Source organism: Papio anubis, chromosome X, assembly GCF_008728515.1.
Source record: "Papio anubis isolate 15944 chromosome X, Panubis1.0, whole genome shotgun sequence".
Taxonomy (NCBI): domain Eukaryota; kingdom Metazoa; phylum Chordata; class Mammalia; order Primates; family Cercopithecidae; genus Papio; species Papio anubis.
Window position 1 is genome coordinate 91862612 of NC_044996.1, and position 17703 is coordinate 91880314.

Genomic DNA, 17703 nt, shown 5'->3' on the forward strand with positions numbered 1-17703 from the left:
GTATTTTAAAATAAAAAGCTAAAAAATAAAAAAGCTTACTGCCAGGACAGACTTAGGTAGCAGCCATTCACTTCCTGAATGCTTTCCCTTCCTATTTAGTCACTTCAGGTGGATAAAACTCTTATTTCTCCTATCACCTAATCTTGGTTTTAGAAAAGGATCTTATGACAGCTGGTCACATTTCCTAAAGCTCTTCTGTAAACTTTCAGGTAATTTTAAGTAGTACAGTATCTTACTCAAGTTGTATATGGTAGAATATAGAAGAGAGATTTCTATTTCTGGTGATATTTTGGGCTATATTTATAAAGAGTCCTTCCAAATACAAAACACCTAAAAATACTGAATTTAAAACAAATGAAGCATGGCTGAGCTGCTGTGAAAGCAACAGATATCCTCAGAGGCCAGGAATGAGAAAATAATTACTGTTCTAAAGAGATAAATAGGCCGGGCGTGGTGGCTCACGCCTGTAATCCCTGCACTTTGGGAGGCCGAGGCGGGCAGATCACGACGTCAGGAGATCGAGACCATCCTGGCTAACACGGTGAAACCCCGTCTCTACTAAAATACAAAAAATTAGCCGGGCACGGTGGCGGGCGCCTGTAGTCCCAGCTACTCGGGAGGCTGAGGCAGGAGAATGGCGCGAACCCGGGAGGCGGAGCTTGCAGTGAGCCGAGATGGTGCCACTGCACTCCAGCCTGGGCGACAGAGTGAAGACTCCGCCTCAAAAAAAAAAAAAAAAAAAAAAAAAAGAGATAAATAAGCACTAAATTCCATGTTTACGCTGGTAGCCTGGAGCAGTGTTTCACAAACATGAAATCAATTCAGTGGGTGCAACAGGCAGCAAATAATATCACCCTTAATGATCCACACCTCTTGTTATTCATGACATTGTGTAGTCACTTACTGTTGAGTGTTGGCTGAATCTAGTGACTTACTTTTAACACAAAATAAGGCAAAAGTGATGGGATATCACTCCTGAGATTTTATCATGAAAAGACTGGCCATCCATTTTGTTGGTCCTCTTTGGCTCTCTCATTGACTTGCTCTGTTGGAAGCCAGCTGTCATGTTGTGAGCTTCCCTAGGGAGAGACCCACACAGCAAGAAGTTGAGGATTGTCTCTGGTCAACAGTTAGTGAGAAACTAAGGACCTCATTCCAATATGCTACGAGGAATTGAATCTTGCCAACAACCTTGTGAGTAAGTTGGAAGTGGTAGTAGAACCTTGAGATGACCAAAGCTTCAGCCAATACCTTGACTGTAGCCTTATTAGAGATCCTGAGCCAGAGGACCCAGCTGAGCTGTGCACTGATCTCTGACTCACAGAAACAGAGAAAATAGATGTTTGCTGTTTTAAGCCACTAAGTTTTGGGGTTAATTTATTATACAGTAGTTGACAAAATAATACAGTGGATCATAAAAAGCATATTTTTTGATTTAATATATATGTGTGTGTATATATATATATATGAGAACGCAAACACACAAATGTGTGTGTTTATTGAGTGGCAAAGTAAAAAACAATGTTTCTTCTCTGGGCCATTGTCAAAGGATTGACACATTTCAGGCTTAAAACTTGGGCTTTAAGAGATAGCACATATAGAGGATAGTAAACAAAACTCTTTGGGCTCAAAGTAGGGAGTTGGATCTGAGAGCCTGCCTAAAGTCTGGACCCGATAAAGGTGACATAATCAGTGGGTAAAGAAGAAGCACCTGAGACTGTCTCAACCTTGGCTTTGTGGAGGGAAACAAAAGAGTGAATAGTTACTGAGATTTCCTAGCCCAATCCTGCATTTATGTGGGTTTGGGGCTGAGATGTACATTACCTGTGTAGAAGAGAAAAAAAAAAAGCCAACACACACACACAGACACACACACACACACACACGAGAAAAACCTGTATGAATAAGAATCCACAGAAACAAACCAAAGAATCAGAATTGCAAAAACTATAATTGGAATTATCTGATTTATACTGTGAAATAAGCATTGGTTGTATGTTTAAAGAAATGAAGAAGGTATCAAAAGTATGTCAACGAAATGTGAGACTATCAAAGAAAGACCACATGAATTTTTAAAAGAATCAAATACAGCTTCTAGAAATTAGAAATGAGAACATTAAAATTAAAAACTCAATGTATGAGGGTTAAACAGCAAACTAAACAGAGGTGATGAGATAATTAATGAACTGGAAAATAAATCTGAAAAAACTACATAGAAAGTACTATAGGAATAACAAGATATGGAAATATAAAATAGAGATTAAAACACATGGCTAGAATGATAAAGTCTACCATGGGTTTAATTACAGTTCCAGAAAGAAAAGAATTGATGAAAGATAACAGTCCTCAAGTTAGGGAAGCCCAACTTTAAACAAAAATAAAAACAAGTAACATTTAGAAAAATCATAATAAAATTTCAGAACACTAAAGCCGAATAGATCTTAAAAGCAATCAAAGACAAAAGACAGTTTACCTAACGAGTAACAATGAGATTCCCAGTTGACTTCTCAACAGCAATAATGAAAACCAGAGATAGTGAAATAACATTACTGAAGTTCTATGAGAAAATAACTTTTAACCCAGAATTGTATACTCAGAAATAAGTCTCTTCAAGAATGAGGATGCCATAAACACATTTTCATGCAAACAACTCTGAGAGAATTTATTACCGAAAGACCTTCAATAAGGGTTCCGTGGAATGTACCTCAGACAGAAGAAAAATAGTACCAAAAGAAAGGGCTAAGAGACAAGAAGAAATGGTGAGCAACTAAAATGGTAAACATGTGGGTCAAACTAAGCCAACATTGACTTGAGAAACAACAATAAAAATGTCTATTTCATGGGTTTATAAAACAACTAAGTAAGGAACTTCTAGTTTCAGTTCCAAGAGGTTGGGAGTTCTTGCTCTCATCTTTACAATAAGAAAAATTTGGTCACACTGAAAATCAATGACTTTTCTGGGACCCATTAGAGAACTGAGGCCATAGAGAAAACTACTACCTTGAAATCTGAAGAGTCAGGCACTTTCAGAGAGAGAGAAAGCATCTGAAATTTGCTTATCTCATGTGGAAAGCACTGGACGCTGGAAGCTAGTTAATACTTAAATACTACAAACAATTTTACACTTGTAAATTTATCTATTTAGAATATATGGATCAATTCCTTGAAAACCACAGCCTCTCACAAGTCAGCCAAAAATAAAACAGACACTCAAATAGTCCTATAAACATTAAAATAATTTAGTTCAACATAAAATCTCCAGAAATAGAAATCTCCAGGCCCAAATGTGTTTACTTCAAAAGTCTATAACACTTTTAAAGAAGAATTAATGCAAATTGTAAACAATATTTTCAAGGAAATAAGAAGAGGGAATATTTTCAACCAATTTTATGAGGCCAGAATTACCCTGATACCAAAAACCGACAAACGGGGTACCAAAAATCCAAAAACTCTATAGTTCGCTCTCTCATAAACTTAGACACAAAAATCTTCAACAAAATATTGGCAGACAGAATCCAACATTACATGAAAATAATTACAGTCAGTCCTCTGTATCTGTGGGTTCCATATCTGCAGATTCAACCAAATGCAGATAGAAAATACTTCATGTCTAAAACACCAAAAAGTAAGGGCAGTAAAAGCCAAAATTGACAAATGGGATCTAATTCAACTAAAGAGCTTCTGCACAGCAAAAAGAAACTACCATCAGAGTGAACAGGCAACTCCACAGAATGGGAGAAAAGTTTTGCAATCTACTCATCTGACAAAAGGGCTAATATCCAGAACCTACAAAGAACTCAAACAAATTTACAAGAAAAAAAACAACCCCATCAAAAGTAAGTAAAGGATATGAACGACATTTCAAAGAAGACATCTACAGCCAACAGACACATGAAAAAATGTTCATCATCACTGGCCATCAGAGAAATGCAACCAAAACTACTAATGAGATACCATCTCACACCAGCTGGGAATAGCCATCTTAAAAGGTCAGGAAACAACAGGCGCTGGAGAGGATGTGGAGAAATAGGAACACTTTACACCAAGGTTGGTGGGATTGTAAACTAAGTTCAACCATTATGGAAAACAGTATGGCGATTCTTCAAGGATCTAGAACTAGATGTACCATATGACCCAGCCATCCCATTACTGGGGATATACCCAAAGGATTATAAATCATGCTGCTATAAAGACACATGCACACGTATGTTTATTATGCACTATTCACAATAGCAAAGTGACTTGGAATCGAACCCAAATGTCCATCAGTGACAGACTGGATTGAAGAAAATGTGGCACATATACACCATGGAATACTATGCAAGCTCATAAAAAGGATGAGTTTGTGTCCTTTGTAGGGACATGGGATGCAGCTGGAAACCATCATTCTTAGCAGCAAACTATCACAAGGACAGAAAACCAACAATCGCATGTTCTCACTCATAGGTGGAACTGAACAATGAGATCAATTTGGACTCTGGAAGGGGAACATCACACAATCGGGCCTATCATGGGAGGGGAGGGGGGAGGGATTGCATTGGGAGTTATACCTGATGTAAATGACGAGTTGATGGTGCTGACGAAGCTGGATGTGGGTAGCACAGCAACATGGCAATAAGCATACATATGTGACAAACCTGCAAGTTATGCACATGTACCCTAGAACTTAAAGTATAATAATAATAAAAATAAATTTTAAAAAAACAATAAAAATAACAAGAATAAAACACTACAAATAAAAAGCAATCCAGCATAACAACCATTTACATAGCATTTACATTGTATTAGGTATCATAATTAATCTACAGATGATTTAAAGTATATGAGAGGATATGTTTAGGTTATATGCAAACACTAGGCCATTTTATAAAAGGGACTTAAGCATTCATGGATTTTGGTATCTGCAGGGGTTCCTAGAACTAATCCTCTGCAGATACTGAGGGATGACTGTATATGCAATGATTAAGTGGGATTTAGTACAGGTATGCAAGACTAGAATAAAATTCAAAAAATCAATTAATGTAATCCACCCTATCAACAAACTAAAGAAAAAAAAATCAATACACACTGATAAAGCACATCATAAAACCCATTAATGATAAAAACTTTCAGCAAGTTAGGAATAGAGATGAATTACCTAAACTTGATAGGCACTCCTTTCTTTAAATAATTTTAATGAGTTTAAGCATTCAGCAATTCGTGAATTGGGAAGCACAATACACAAGCAGTTCAGGGCTCGGGGGATCAAGGGAAAACTTTTATAAGGTGTTCTCAGAAGAAAGATGAAATAAATATTTGATTGCTTAAAGTAGAAAGTCCATAGTTAGAGGTTAGTTGGTGGTTTCTGAATGGTTAAGCTTAAGATTTTATATTTTTATTTTTTATTTTAAGTTCAGGGGTACGTGTGCAAGTTTCTTACTGAGATAAATTAATGTCACCAGAGTTTGTTGTACAGATTATTTTGTCACCCAGGTGTACCTATTACCTATTAACTAGCACCCATTAGTTATTCTTCCTGATCCTCTCTCTTCTCCCACCCTCCAGCCTCAGGTAGGTCTCAAGTGTGTGTTGTTCCCCTCTGTGTCCATGTGTTCTCATCGTTTAGCTCTCACTTACAAGGAAGAACATGCAGTATTTGGTTTTCTGTTCCTGTTTTTGGTTGCTAAGGATAATGGCCTCCAGCTCCATCCATGTCCCTGCAAAGGACATAATCTCATTCTTTTTTGTGGCTGCATAGTATTCCATGGTATATACATACTACATTTTCTTTATCCAGTCTGTCATTGATAGACATTTAGGTTGATTCCATGTCTTTGGTATTGCGATGTGATATGTCTGCATGTGTCTTTATAATAGAATGATTTATATTCCCTTGGGTATATACCTGGTAATGGGATTGCTGGGTTGAATGGTACTTCTGTTTTTAGCTCTTTGATGAATCACTACACTGCTTTCCACATGGTTGAGCTAATTTACATTCCCACTAGCAGTGTATAAACATTCACTTTCTTCTGCAATCTCGCCAGCATCTGTTATTTTTTGACTTTTTTATGATAGCCATTCTGACTGGTGTGAGATGGTATCTCACTGTGGCTTTGATTTGCATTTCCCTAATCATAAGTGATGTTGAGCATTTTTTCATATGCTTGTTGGCTGTATGTACGTCTTCTTTTGAAAAGTGTCTGTTTATGTCCTTTGCCCACTTTTTAATAGGGTTGTTTGTTTTTTTTTCTTGTAAATTTGTTTAAGTTCAACTTGATAAGAAACTTCTACAAAGCAAACAAAAACTATCACCAACATTATACTTAAAAGTGAAAGACTAAATGCTTTCCCCCTAACATCAGGACTAATGTAAGGATTTCCACCTTCTCCACTCTTTTGACATAGTACTAGAAGTTCTAACCACTGCAATAAGGCAATAAAAGGAAATAAAAGGCATACAGTTTGGAAAATAATTTTTAAAAATTCCCTATTTGAAATGTCATCATTGTCTACATAGAAATATCCCCCTACACTACAGAAATTCCTTGAACTAACAAGTGAGTTCATCAAGGCTGCAAGATACAAGATCAACACACAAAAACAATCTTGAGACCTTCATTTCTGGCATGAGCGCATGAGGAAATCTGAAAACCCTTTCTCTAATAAAACAAGCTCAGCTGGCAAAAATTACAATACTACAATCTTTTAAAATCTCTGGAAATTATCTTAAATGGAATACAGCACATGAAGATATTTTTATTCAAGAAAATCTACTGAAATTTGGTAAGAACACAGTCTTTGACACATGTGCCATGCTACTGTTCCCAACTTTACTACTGTCCCCTCACTACTGGCTCCAAGCTTAGCTTGATAGAAGCTCCACTTAAGGTGTGTGTAGCCAAGATGAAGCTTCTTTTCTTCTTGGAGAGAATGTCCCATCAGTACTTTGGCATCTTACTGGAAGGAGCAGAGAGCTAGCATTTAGCATTCCCTTCCACTCAAAATTGCAGAGGCCTGGCAAGTGTGGTTAAGAGGTTGGAGGTTCCCTTCCTCCTCCCAGTTTTTACTCATAGAATGGAGGCTATATCCCAGGTGCAATAGGCTAAGAATACTGGGGTCCTGATTACCCTCATTCCATCTTGCTCATAAGGTAGGTTCCACACCAGGACAGGCAAACTAAGACCAGAAGCTGCTGCCTCGCCCAGCACCCAGAACAGTGCTCAGACAGTATGCCCATGGAGAGAGGAAATTCATAAGATGAGTGAACTCTGAAACTCTCCCCCGAAAACTAACTTTATTTTTAACATTGTATAAAGAAGCTCAAGCCCAAGGATGTTCTCAAAAACTACAATTTCACTTAACTAAGAGCAACATAGGCCAGCTCGTTTATCAGAGAGAACAAGAGAGAGAGGGACAGGTAAGAAGAGCCCTTCTGGGGTATGAAGAATCCTGAAAGACTTACTTCTCAAACTACTATAATGGATAGAACAACTACATAGAAGATCAACAACAGGGAAATAGAGGACTTCAACACAAAGTAGTAATAATGAACATCTGTAAAACACTCTATCCCCAAACAGCAGACTATACATTTTTTCCAAAGTGTACATCAAACATTCTCCAAGACAGACAATATTCTAGGCCATAAAACAAGCTTCAATAAATTTGGAAGGATGGAAATCATATAAGGCATGTTCTCCATCATAATGGAGTAAAATTAAAAACTAATAACAGAGACAACTTTGGGAAATTCACAAATATGGGAACCTAAAGGAAACAGAAGAAAGGATATAATAAGGATTAGAGGTGAAAATAATAAAACGGAGAAGAGGAAAACATTAGAAAAAAATCAACAAAATCAAAAGTTGGTTATTTGAAAAAATTAACAAACTTGACAAACCTTTAGTGAGATTAGCCAAGAAAAAAAAGAGAAAACTCAAATTAGTAAATTCAGGAAAAAAAGAGGAGACATTACTACTGACTTTATGACAATAAAAAGAATTATAAGGGAATATTATGAACAATCATAAATGTATGCCAACACAATAAATGCCTTAGGTGAAATAGACAAATTATTAGAATGATACAAACTCTCAAAACTGACTAAAAAAGAAATGAAATCTAAATAGATCTATAACAAGGGATTGAATAAGTAATGAAAAACCTTGCCACAAAGTAAAGTCCAGGATTAGATGGTTTCACTGGTGAATTCTAGCAAACATTTAAAGAATAATACAATTCTTCAAAAGCTCTTTCAAAAAGTAGAAGAGGAAGAAGCACTTTCCAACTCATTCCATGAGGCCAGTATTTCTGTGCTACCAAAGTTAGGCACATATATTAGAAGAAAAGAAAATTATAGACCAATAGCTGTTATGAATATGGATGTAAAAATCCCCACAAAATACTAGCAAACTGAACTCAGGAATGTATAAAAGGATTTATATGTATATATTAGATATATGTATACATTATAATACTTTATACATCACAATCAAGTTAGATTTATTATAGGAATGCAAGCTTGATTAACCTTTGAAAATCAATGCAATAGACCACATCAATAGAATTAAGGACAAAAACCATATGATCATCATAATAGGCACAGATAAAGCATTTGGGAAATTAAATATCCCTTCATGATAAAACCAACAACAAATTAAGACTAGAAGGAAAGGTCCTAAACCTAATAAAAGACACCAATGAAAAACCCACAGCGACTATCACACTTAATGATGAAAGACTGAATGTTTCCCCCATGCCCCCTGACAAGATCAGTAACAAGAGAAGGATGTCTGTTTTCATCTCATCTTTTCAACATTCTAGTAGAGGTTATAGCAAAGGTAATTAGGTAAGAAAAAGAAAATAAAAGGCATCCGGATTGGAAAGGAAGAGATGAAATTATTTCTATTTGTAGATAACATAATCGTGTATATACAAAATCCCAAGGAATGCACTAAAAAACACTATTGGACCTAATAAATGAGTCCAGAAATGTTGCAGAATATAAGATCAATATATAAAAAATCAATTACATTTATATAAAGTAGCCATGAGCAAACAAAATGAAATTAAGTAAAGCAATTCTATTTATAATAGCATCAAAACAATAAAATGCTTAAAAGAATACTTTAAAAAATGTAAAACACTCTGAAAACTACAAAACAATGCTTAAAATAAAGACCTAAGTAAATGCAACAACATCTCATGTTCAGGGACCTAAAACTTACTATTGTTAAGATGGTAATATTCCCTAACTAATCTATAGATTAAATGCAGCCTCTGTCAAAGTGCCAGCTTAATTCTTTGCAGAAATTAATAAATTGGTCTTAAAATTTATATGGAAATGCAGAGGACCTAGAATAGCCAAAACAATCTTGAAAACAATCTGAAAAAGAACAAAAATAGAAGACACGCTTCCCAATTTCAAGATTTATTAAAAACGACAGTAATCAAGAATGTGTGGTACTGGTATAAGGACAGAGATACATAAACACCAATGGAATAGAACTGAGAGCCCAGAAGTAAACCCTTCAACTTATTATAGTCACCTGATTTTCATCAAAGGTGCCAAGACAATTAAGTAGGGGAAAAAAGAGTCTTCAAAAAATGCTGCTAGGACAACTGGATATCTACATGCAAAAGAATGAAGCTGGATTCCCATCTCACACCACATGCAAATATTAACTCAGAATAAATTTAAAAACCTAAATGTAAGAACTAAGACTATAAAACTCTTAGAAAAAAGCCTAGGCATAAATCTTTGTGACTTCACATGCTACAACATGGATTAACCTTGAAAACATCATGCCCAAAGAAATGAGCCAGATACAAAAGGCCACATATTGTATGACTCCCCTTATATAAAATGTCCAGAATAGGCAAATCCTTAGAGACTGAAAGTAGATTACTGGTTGCCAGGGGCTAAGGGGAGGGGGTCATCTGGAGTGAGTCTACAGTATGGAACTCCTTTTTGGCATAAAGAAAATGTTCTGGAATTAGTGGTGATGGTTACACAACTATGTGAATATACTCAAAACCACTGCCTGTATACTTCAAAATGGTGAATTTTATGGTATGTGAATTATATCTCTATCAAAAACAATTTTTTTAAAATGTAGGAAAACACATACCAGGCAAATATTAAGCTAAATAAAGCTAATAGGTATATTAGCTAGTAGGTATATTAATATGAGAAAAAAGATTGATTATAGGGCAAAAACATCAATGATACCAAATTACCAGGTATTACCAGAGTTAATAATTTCCTTACATGGTGATAAAATATTCAATTCACAAGGAAGATATAGCAATTCTAAATCTGTTTGTAACTACGAACTTTCAAGATGGACAGAAATACAAGGAGACATTAACAAATTTTCCATATCAACAGGCAGCCAAAACCCCAGAAGAATATAGAACATTTGAGCCAGATTAACAAACACAACTTAATCGAGGTATATAGTACACTAAACACAACTGTAAAATGCACATTCTTTTCAAGTGCTCATGGAACATTTACCAGAATTTTCCATAAGTTGGTCCATAAAGCAAGTATCAACAGACTTCAAAGAACTGAAATAATACAAAGTTTGTTCTCTGACTAGAATGGAATTAAAATGGAAATGACAAGAGCATTGATCTATCAAAACAGAAGCTGGTCCAAGGGCTGGCACCAAGTACTGGAGACCTCCTGCTGTGGTAGGCATTAATCCTTTAGTTGCTAGATGATAATCAGTAGGTCCTGGCTGTCCTGGGAAAGGAATTGAGGTGGCCAGGGTAGCTGGGTAAGTATCAGAGAGACTAAAAAAGCCTGGGACAGTGCCTATTTATAAAATAGACTAGAAATATTTTGAAAATTCATATGGCCATATGATTGTGAATCTGTGGAATATCAGCCCTGTTTAGTAGGCCAATTATAGCATTGGATACTTAAATTAGAAAAGAAGAAAGTCTGAAAATGAATGAGCTGAGCAGCATGCAACCCTACTAGTTAAAAAAGAGCAACAGAATGAATCCAAAGAAAGTAGGAGAAACAGAATAATGATGAAAAACTACTTAAATAGAAAATAAAGATAACAGAAAGGATCAAAAGGTCAAAAGTTGATTATTTTAGAAGAATTATAAAAGTGTCAAACTTATAGCAAGATTGATTGAGAAGGTGCAAATAAACAATATAACAAAAGAGAAGCTATAACTACAAATGCAACAGAGATTTTAAAAAGATACAAAGATAAGAACTTCACACAAAATAAATTTGAAAACTGATGTGAAGTAGAAAAATTCCTAGAAATACATGACTTAGGAAAGCTTAAGAAAGCTGACTTTAGTGGAAATCGCAAACTGAAAGGATTCTATAACTGATAAAAGAGATTGTATCCGTTAAAATATTAAAGGAGACACCAGGTCCAAATGGTTTTACCTGGAAATGCTGCCAGGTAAAATATTTGAGGAATGGCTAGTTCTGCAGACAACCTCTGTCAGAGGACAGAATGAAAGATTTTTTTTTATTCTGATTTTATGAGGTTACTATAATCTTGACACTCTTGGAAAAATTACAGGCCAATCTCTTTCCTGAGTAAAATGCTAAAATCCTAAACAAAATATTAGTGAAAGAAATTCAGAAGTTTTTATTTATCCCAGGACTGCAAGATTATTTCAACACAAGAAAAACTCTAATGTAATGTACCACATTAATGGGTTAAAATAGAAAATTAATGTCATTTCATTGAATACAGAAAACATGTTTAATAAAATTCAACATTCAGTCATGCTTTAAAAATTGTATTGGCAAACTCAGAATACACAGAAACCTCTTTAACCTATTAAATGATATCTACCAAAAAAACTACAGCAAATTTACTCAATGGTGAAACTTAAAATCGGGATCAGCATAAGAATACACACTATTAACATTTCTTTTCAACATGTACTGCACATCTCGTGTGTGTGTATTAAAGGTGGGAGGTCTTAGCAGTGTAATAATATAAGAAAATGATAAAAATAAGGATTGTGGGGAAAATGAAAGCTATCATTTACATACAAATTATCAAAACTCATAAGAAAGTTTAGCAGGTTTGCTAGTTACAAATTCATTACATGAAAAACAAGTACAGTTGTATACATTAGCAACATACTGCTATAAAATTTAATTCTCTAAAAAGGTACTATTTAACATAGCAACAAAAAATAAGTAAAAAAAATCTTACAATGGCATGCAAGCCTTTTATGGATTAAATTATAAAACTTCACTCAACATGAAAAAGTCTGAATATATGGAGTGATATACCATGTTTAGGGAAGACTCAACATCACAAACATGGCAACTTTCCTCAAATTGATTAGATTTACAGATTGAATGTAATTTCCATCAAAATCCCAAAAGTTCTCTCTCTCTCTCGTGTGTGTCTGTGTGTGTGTGCCTGTGTGTGTGTGTGTGTGTGTGTTTAACTTGGAAAGCTGATTCTAAAATTTATGGAGAAGAGCACTGGGCCAAGAATAGCCAAGACACTCCATAAGAAGGACAAGATGGAGGGATTTGCTCTACCAGGATAAAGGTACAAGAATGCCCATTGGATTATTGTTCATAATCAAAAATTAGAAACTACTCAAATGCTCAACAATAGTAAGATGGATAAATAAACTGTGGGATATTCACAAGGGGAATAAACAAACTACAACTGCTTGCAACAATAACATGGGTGGTTCACATAAACATAATGTTGGATGAGAAAAGAATATGCACAGCTGTTCAAGTACTTTACATGTTAATGTATTTAATCTTCAGAATAACATTAAGTGACTGTGTGTCTTCTAGAGAGGATGCTCCAAGAAAAAGGTGATTCAGACCTTACAGGGACAAATAGACTGGCCTCCCTAGCAAGAGGTGAACCAGACATTGCCCAGACTTGGCAACCACTATTTAAGATTTTTTGCATCTATGGTCTGATAAAATTTAGTCAGATATTAATGAGTGACTGTCTTGTGCACACAGAGCCCCATTTTTGGCTATGGCGAGTGGTAGAGTGGAAGTAGCACAGAGTGACCATTTATTGAGTGACCATTTACATCTACTATGTGCCAGGATCAGGGCCTGATGTTGAGGATATGATGGTAAATAAGACCACACACCCACTTTCTTGTTTAAACAACAAGAACAATAAGAATTAGGATAATTAACAATTACTGAGTGTGTACTATGTGCTGGACACTCTTCTAAGCATGTCATAGGCTTCAGCTCATCTAATCTTCACAACTACACTGTTATTAACTTCCTTTTACAGGTGAGGAAACAGAGAAGCCCAGAGAGGTTAAAAGAGTTGTCCAAGGTCACAGACACAGGGGGAGACAGAGCTGAGACTCAAACCTAAGCAGTCTGGATCCAGAACCTCTGAATCAGTGAATTACTCCCAATAACACTGGGTCATAGGCATTAATTCTGTTTTATAGCTGAGGGAAGTGACGCTCCAAACTAAAGTGAGCACGTATTTATTTTTCATCTTCTATTTGATAGAGACTATATTAGATGATTTATGTATATTATCTCTCCAACTTGAAAGACACAGTTCCCAGGACTATAAGCATTCTAGCTCTGGAGGACCCGTGTATGCAGAGAATGGCTTGCTTGTCAACTAAACAGCCCCTTGGAAAAGGCCAAGAGTGGCTGGCTGGGTGAGGGTACCTCTCAGTCTCCAGGCTCCTAGATCTCCAGTTGAGTGAGTGTGAGAGCTGGTGGAGATAAGAAAGAGAGAGAACAGGAGCCTAGTCTTTTTTGTCTCTCTTTCTCCACCCACACCCTACATCCTGTATATTATAACTATATTTAACATTCTATATGCTCCTGGATCCTCTAAGCAACTACTGCTACCCCCAGTATCTCTGAGCCTGGGCCTCCTCTAGCATTAGCAGAGTGGAAACTTGGTTAGCTGGCCTTTGGGGTGTCTGAGTTCCACAGTCCACAGCTGCCTTATCTTAACCCACCTTATGGCCATTCAGGCCACAATCCCTGGGCTGGATGCACCTTGGTCCACCACTGTCGCCTGTTATCTATGGGAAATGGGTATACTCGTTTCTTTTTAAATACGTACAGGTTTTGTTTACTTTTCTTTTGCCCTTGATCTTTCTTAAATTTCCAAAGTGAGCACCACACCAGTGGGCTGGCCCTGAGAGACTGTCTCTCTCAAATTCCCAGAGCAGCAAGGAGGTCCATATGTGCCAGAGAGCCAACATTGGAGACAGGACATGAAGTGTTTTCCAACCTAGGCAGGTACAGACTCAGAAAAGGCCTGAGAAAGGAGAGGAGCAATACTGACCAGTGACATGGCACTGTTGTGTACGCAGCACCTGTCCCCTGAGAGATGATGCCAGGAGCCATCACCTTATTTCACCCAGGCACTATCAGTCAGACAAGACCAACTCCCAGACACTTTACAGAAGTCACCAAAATGAAACATACTAGGCTATCACTGAACAGTCCTGAACTAGAAATCTTAAATTCTACACAAGAAACATTCCAAACAAGCTCTGCCTAAGAAATGAAAAGCTCCTAAAGATCCCTCTGATTAAGATGGTCTTAACCTAATCCTCCTTCTCTGTCTTCATCTCTTTCTTTCTGGTTGTCTTCTCTCTCATTCTTTCCTCACCTTTTTGACACTAGCCTCTATTTCATCCAGTTGTTCATCTACTCCAACTTTTAGGTTGAGGTGGGAGTGTATGTTAAGGGGAGGTGCATCCTTTGCTCTTCTACACCCACTCTACCACCACCACCTTGAAACCCACGGAAGTAAACCCCACTTACAGCCCCTTCTCCGATGCAGCCTGCTGCTGCCGCTGCTGTGTGGAATCCAGATCTTCTGCAACCTGGTTTGGGTGAGCTCTCCCATCTCTGGAGACATCTTAGGAGTCGCAGCTAATGACATCACTGCCCACAAGGTACCCGGCCTCACTTCCTATCTTACTAGCTGTCTTTTCCCTCACTGTGGTCACAGCAGCAGGTGGACAGAGCTGGGACGGGGAGTGCACTGGGTTTCTAAGCCCTCTCAAAGTCTGTCTTCAGTCCCCTCTCCTCTTTCCTCTGGTCCTAGCCTGCCTCTGCTCCTGTATGTACTAGGGGTATTGGGTGCAGAGAGCAAGAGGTTGGGCAGAGGTCAGGAGAGGCCTCTGAACTCCAAGGGCTGTGTACATAGGAGGTAAGTTGGAGCCCAACAAGGAAGGCAGCCAGCAACACAGTCCAGGTCTGACCAGTCACTTCCCTCCAATGAAGACAAGACTAATAGAGTATGCAAATAAAAGACCAAAGATCATGTGCTTACAGCCTGTGTGGGGTAGAGAGGCAAAGGTGATGGAGGTAGGTCTCAGCGGCTTTCCCAGCTTTGAAATAAAAAAATGGACCTAAGTAGAATGTCAAGCTCCAACCCAGAAATCAAGATTTACATCAGAAATGCAAGGTTCCCAAGGACAAAAACACAAACACAAAGTCCCTACTGGGGAATGCAGTGTTTTGAGCTGGCAATTAGAGGCCCAAACTGGACATGGAAGGTCCATTACTTCTCTGCTTCTCTGACCCAAAATGGCCTTGCATCCCTTGTCTTCTCTGGATTCTGCTACCTTCCTTGCCACAGGGCCTCTCCCACCTGAAATGTGCTGCCTGGGGCACTCTTGAAGAGATGGGCACTATCTGATCATCTTTCTACTCTCTCCAGCCAAGGGCTAAATAAATAGGAGTAAACTGACACCTTTGGAAGAGTGCAGCCATTGCCTGGGGCTGGAGGTGGGGGAATGGTAAGCTCTGCCCACATGGCTGTTAGCCACCGTCAGATCCCCTAAGGAGAATGACATTGGCATCATGAACTGATAGAAAATTTCACTAAAGTTCCTCATGCCAAGCCATTAGGATGGAGATTTAAGAGGGTGGAGGCTGCAGCAGGGAGCAAAGAGCAATGGCCTCAAAGTAGGACAAGTCCACAGGCCAGAGCCATCCAGCCCAGATGACTCACCCTCACCTGCCCCCTCTCTCCCTCCCCTGACACGTTGTTTTGAGGCTTTTATGTGTAGAACTCATAGAACTGCACAGCTTGCCTGGAAGATGCGCACGTGTGCTCTTACTTCACTCTTCCGCAACCTTCCCACCCCCAGTGAACCTTCAATGATTGGCTACGAGGAAGCTCAACTTTCTTCCACTGAGCTGGGCTACACAAGGGCAATCTCTTGGGGACAGAAATTTCCAATCCCTGCCCTCAAATGCTCTCAGTTCCACTTTGCCTTTTAAGAAGTTCCCTAAAATACATTTGCAAGCCTTAGTCTACACAAGGGTCAGATTTCCTCCAGTTGTTGTGTATAAATCATACCAAACTTTTAATACATTCCAGAGCCCACCTATCTAAATGAATCAACTGAGACAGCAGATTATGATGGTTAAGAGCAATAGGCTCTAGAGCCATATTTCTTGAGTGGAATCCTACCTCTGCCCCTTGTTGGCTATGAGACAATGAGCAGAAGACTAAACTTTTCAGTGCTTCAGTTTTCTTATCTGGAACATGGCAATGATAGGAGTACCTACCCTCCTTAGGATTGTTGAAGATTCAATGTGTTAAAAAATGTAAAGCAATCTGGGAAATGTTAAAAATATATTATCTAACACTGTTACTCCCTTTGGGAGGTAAATGATAAGACACCTCTTTGACTAACCTGAAACTTCTACTGTAATGCTGACCATACAGAAAACCCTCAGTTAAGGAAACTTACAATATTATGGCAAAGGTTTAACATTTATAATATGCAAAGAGCTCCTGCAAATCAATTAGAAGGATGAATTTGGTTTTACTCTTTTGATTTTGTATAAAGACTTGTGAGATCATTTCATCTCACCCTCTCAGGTAAGAAAACTGAGGTCTAGAAATATTTTTCTAGAAATATCCTAAGGTCATGTAGCAAATCAGTGGCCAAGTCAGGAATAGAACACTAGGGACCTAATTTCTCCCAGGCCAGGGCTTTTCTTTAATTAATCAAACACGCCTGATCTAAGAATGTGGTCTTACAGATTAGCTCAGAACCTCTAGAGTCTCAGAACTAGACTTTGTAAGAGATACAACTCTTTTAATTCTAATAAATTTCCTAACTGGTATAAATCTGTTTATATTAATAATCTTAATTATAACCCTTTCCCTGTATGTTTTCCATTGCCCACAAAGCAACAACATATCCCTTATCTCATTTGATCCTTACAAACATCCTTGTTAGCCTTACAGGGAAACTGAGGTCTGGGGAGGGGAAGTGGCATGTTCAAGGTAATCTAGCTGGTCACATGAACGTCTCTTCTATGTTTACAATTTTGTCCCCATGACCCTGCCAACAGGCAGAAGGACAATTTTAGCAGCAGGAAATCTGAGATAGGAAGCTGGCAGGCTTTTGACAAAGTCTGAAAGGGTAAACCTGGGGTCCAGGCTCTAAAACCAAACTTAAACTTGCCTGGAATTAGCTATGAGATTCCTCACTGTTACCAATTCTGATCCCAGAAGCAGGAGACCAAAACAAGCTTTATGGAAAGACCTCAACTTGGCACTCAAGACTTCTCAATCAAGCTTCAGCCTACCTGTCCAGCCATGTCTCTCCTTAGATCTCCATCCTTAAACTTCACTGGCTGACTCACTGGGCCCCAAAATACATGGTGTGTTTTCTTGTTTCTTGGCCTTTGCTCAGCCTGAAATGCCATTTTTTCTCCTTCTA

General features: G+C 37.8%; 1 protein-coding gene across 5 annotated transcripts in view; it reads right to left on the bottom strand.

Annotated features, from left to right (window-relative positions):
* PFKFB1 (6-phosphofructo-2-kinase/fructose-2,6-biphosphatase 1) overlaps positions 1-17703 on the bottom strand; it is a 66962-nt gene that overhangs the window by 46379 nt on the left and 2880 nt on the right. The window contains exon 1 of one of the 5 annotated variants that reach the window (XR_001898568.3): positions 14777-15944. The exons of 1 other annotated variant lie outside the window; for it this stretch is intronic. Coding sequence is in view for 3 of the 4 variants with exons in the window: in XM_003917773.5 (XP_003917822.2) it covers positions 14777-14897 (121 nt within the window). In the remaining variant the exon portion in view is untranslated. Of the gene's footprint in view, positions 1-14776; positions 15954-17703 lie in introns of those variants that run through there. 3 more of the 5 variants (XM_003917773.5, XM_003917771.5, XM_009197692.4) reach the window with 3 other exon arrangements.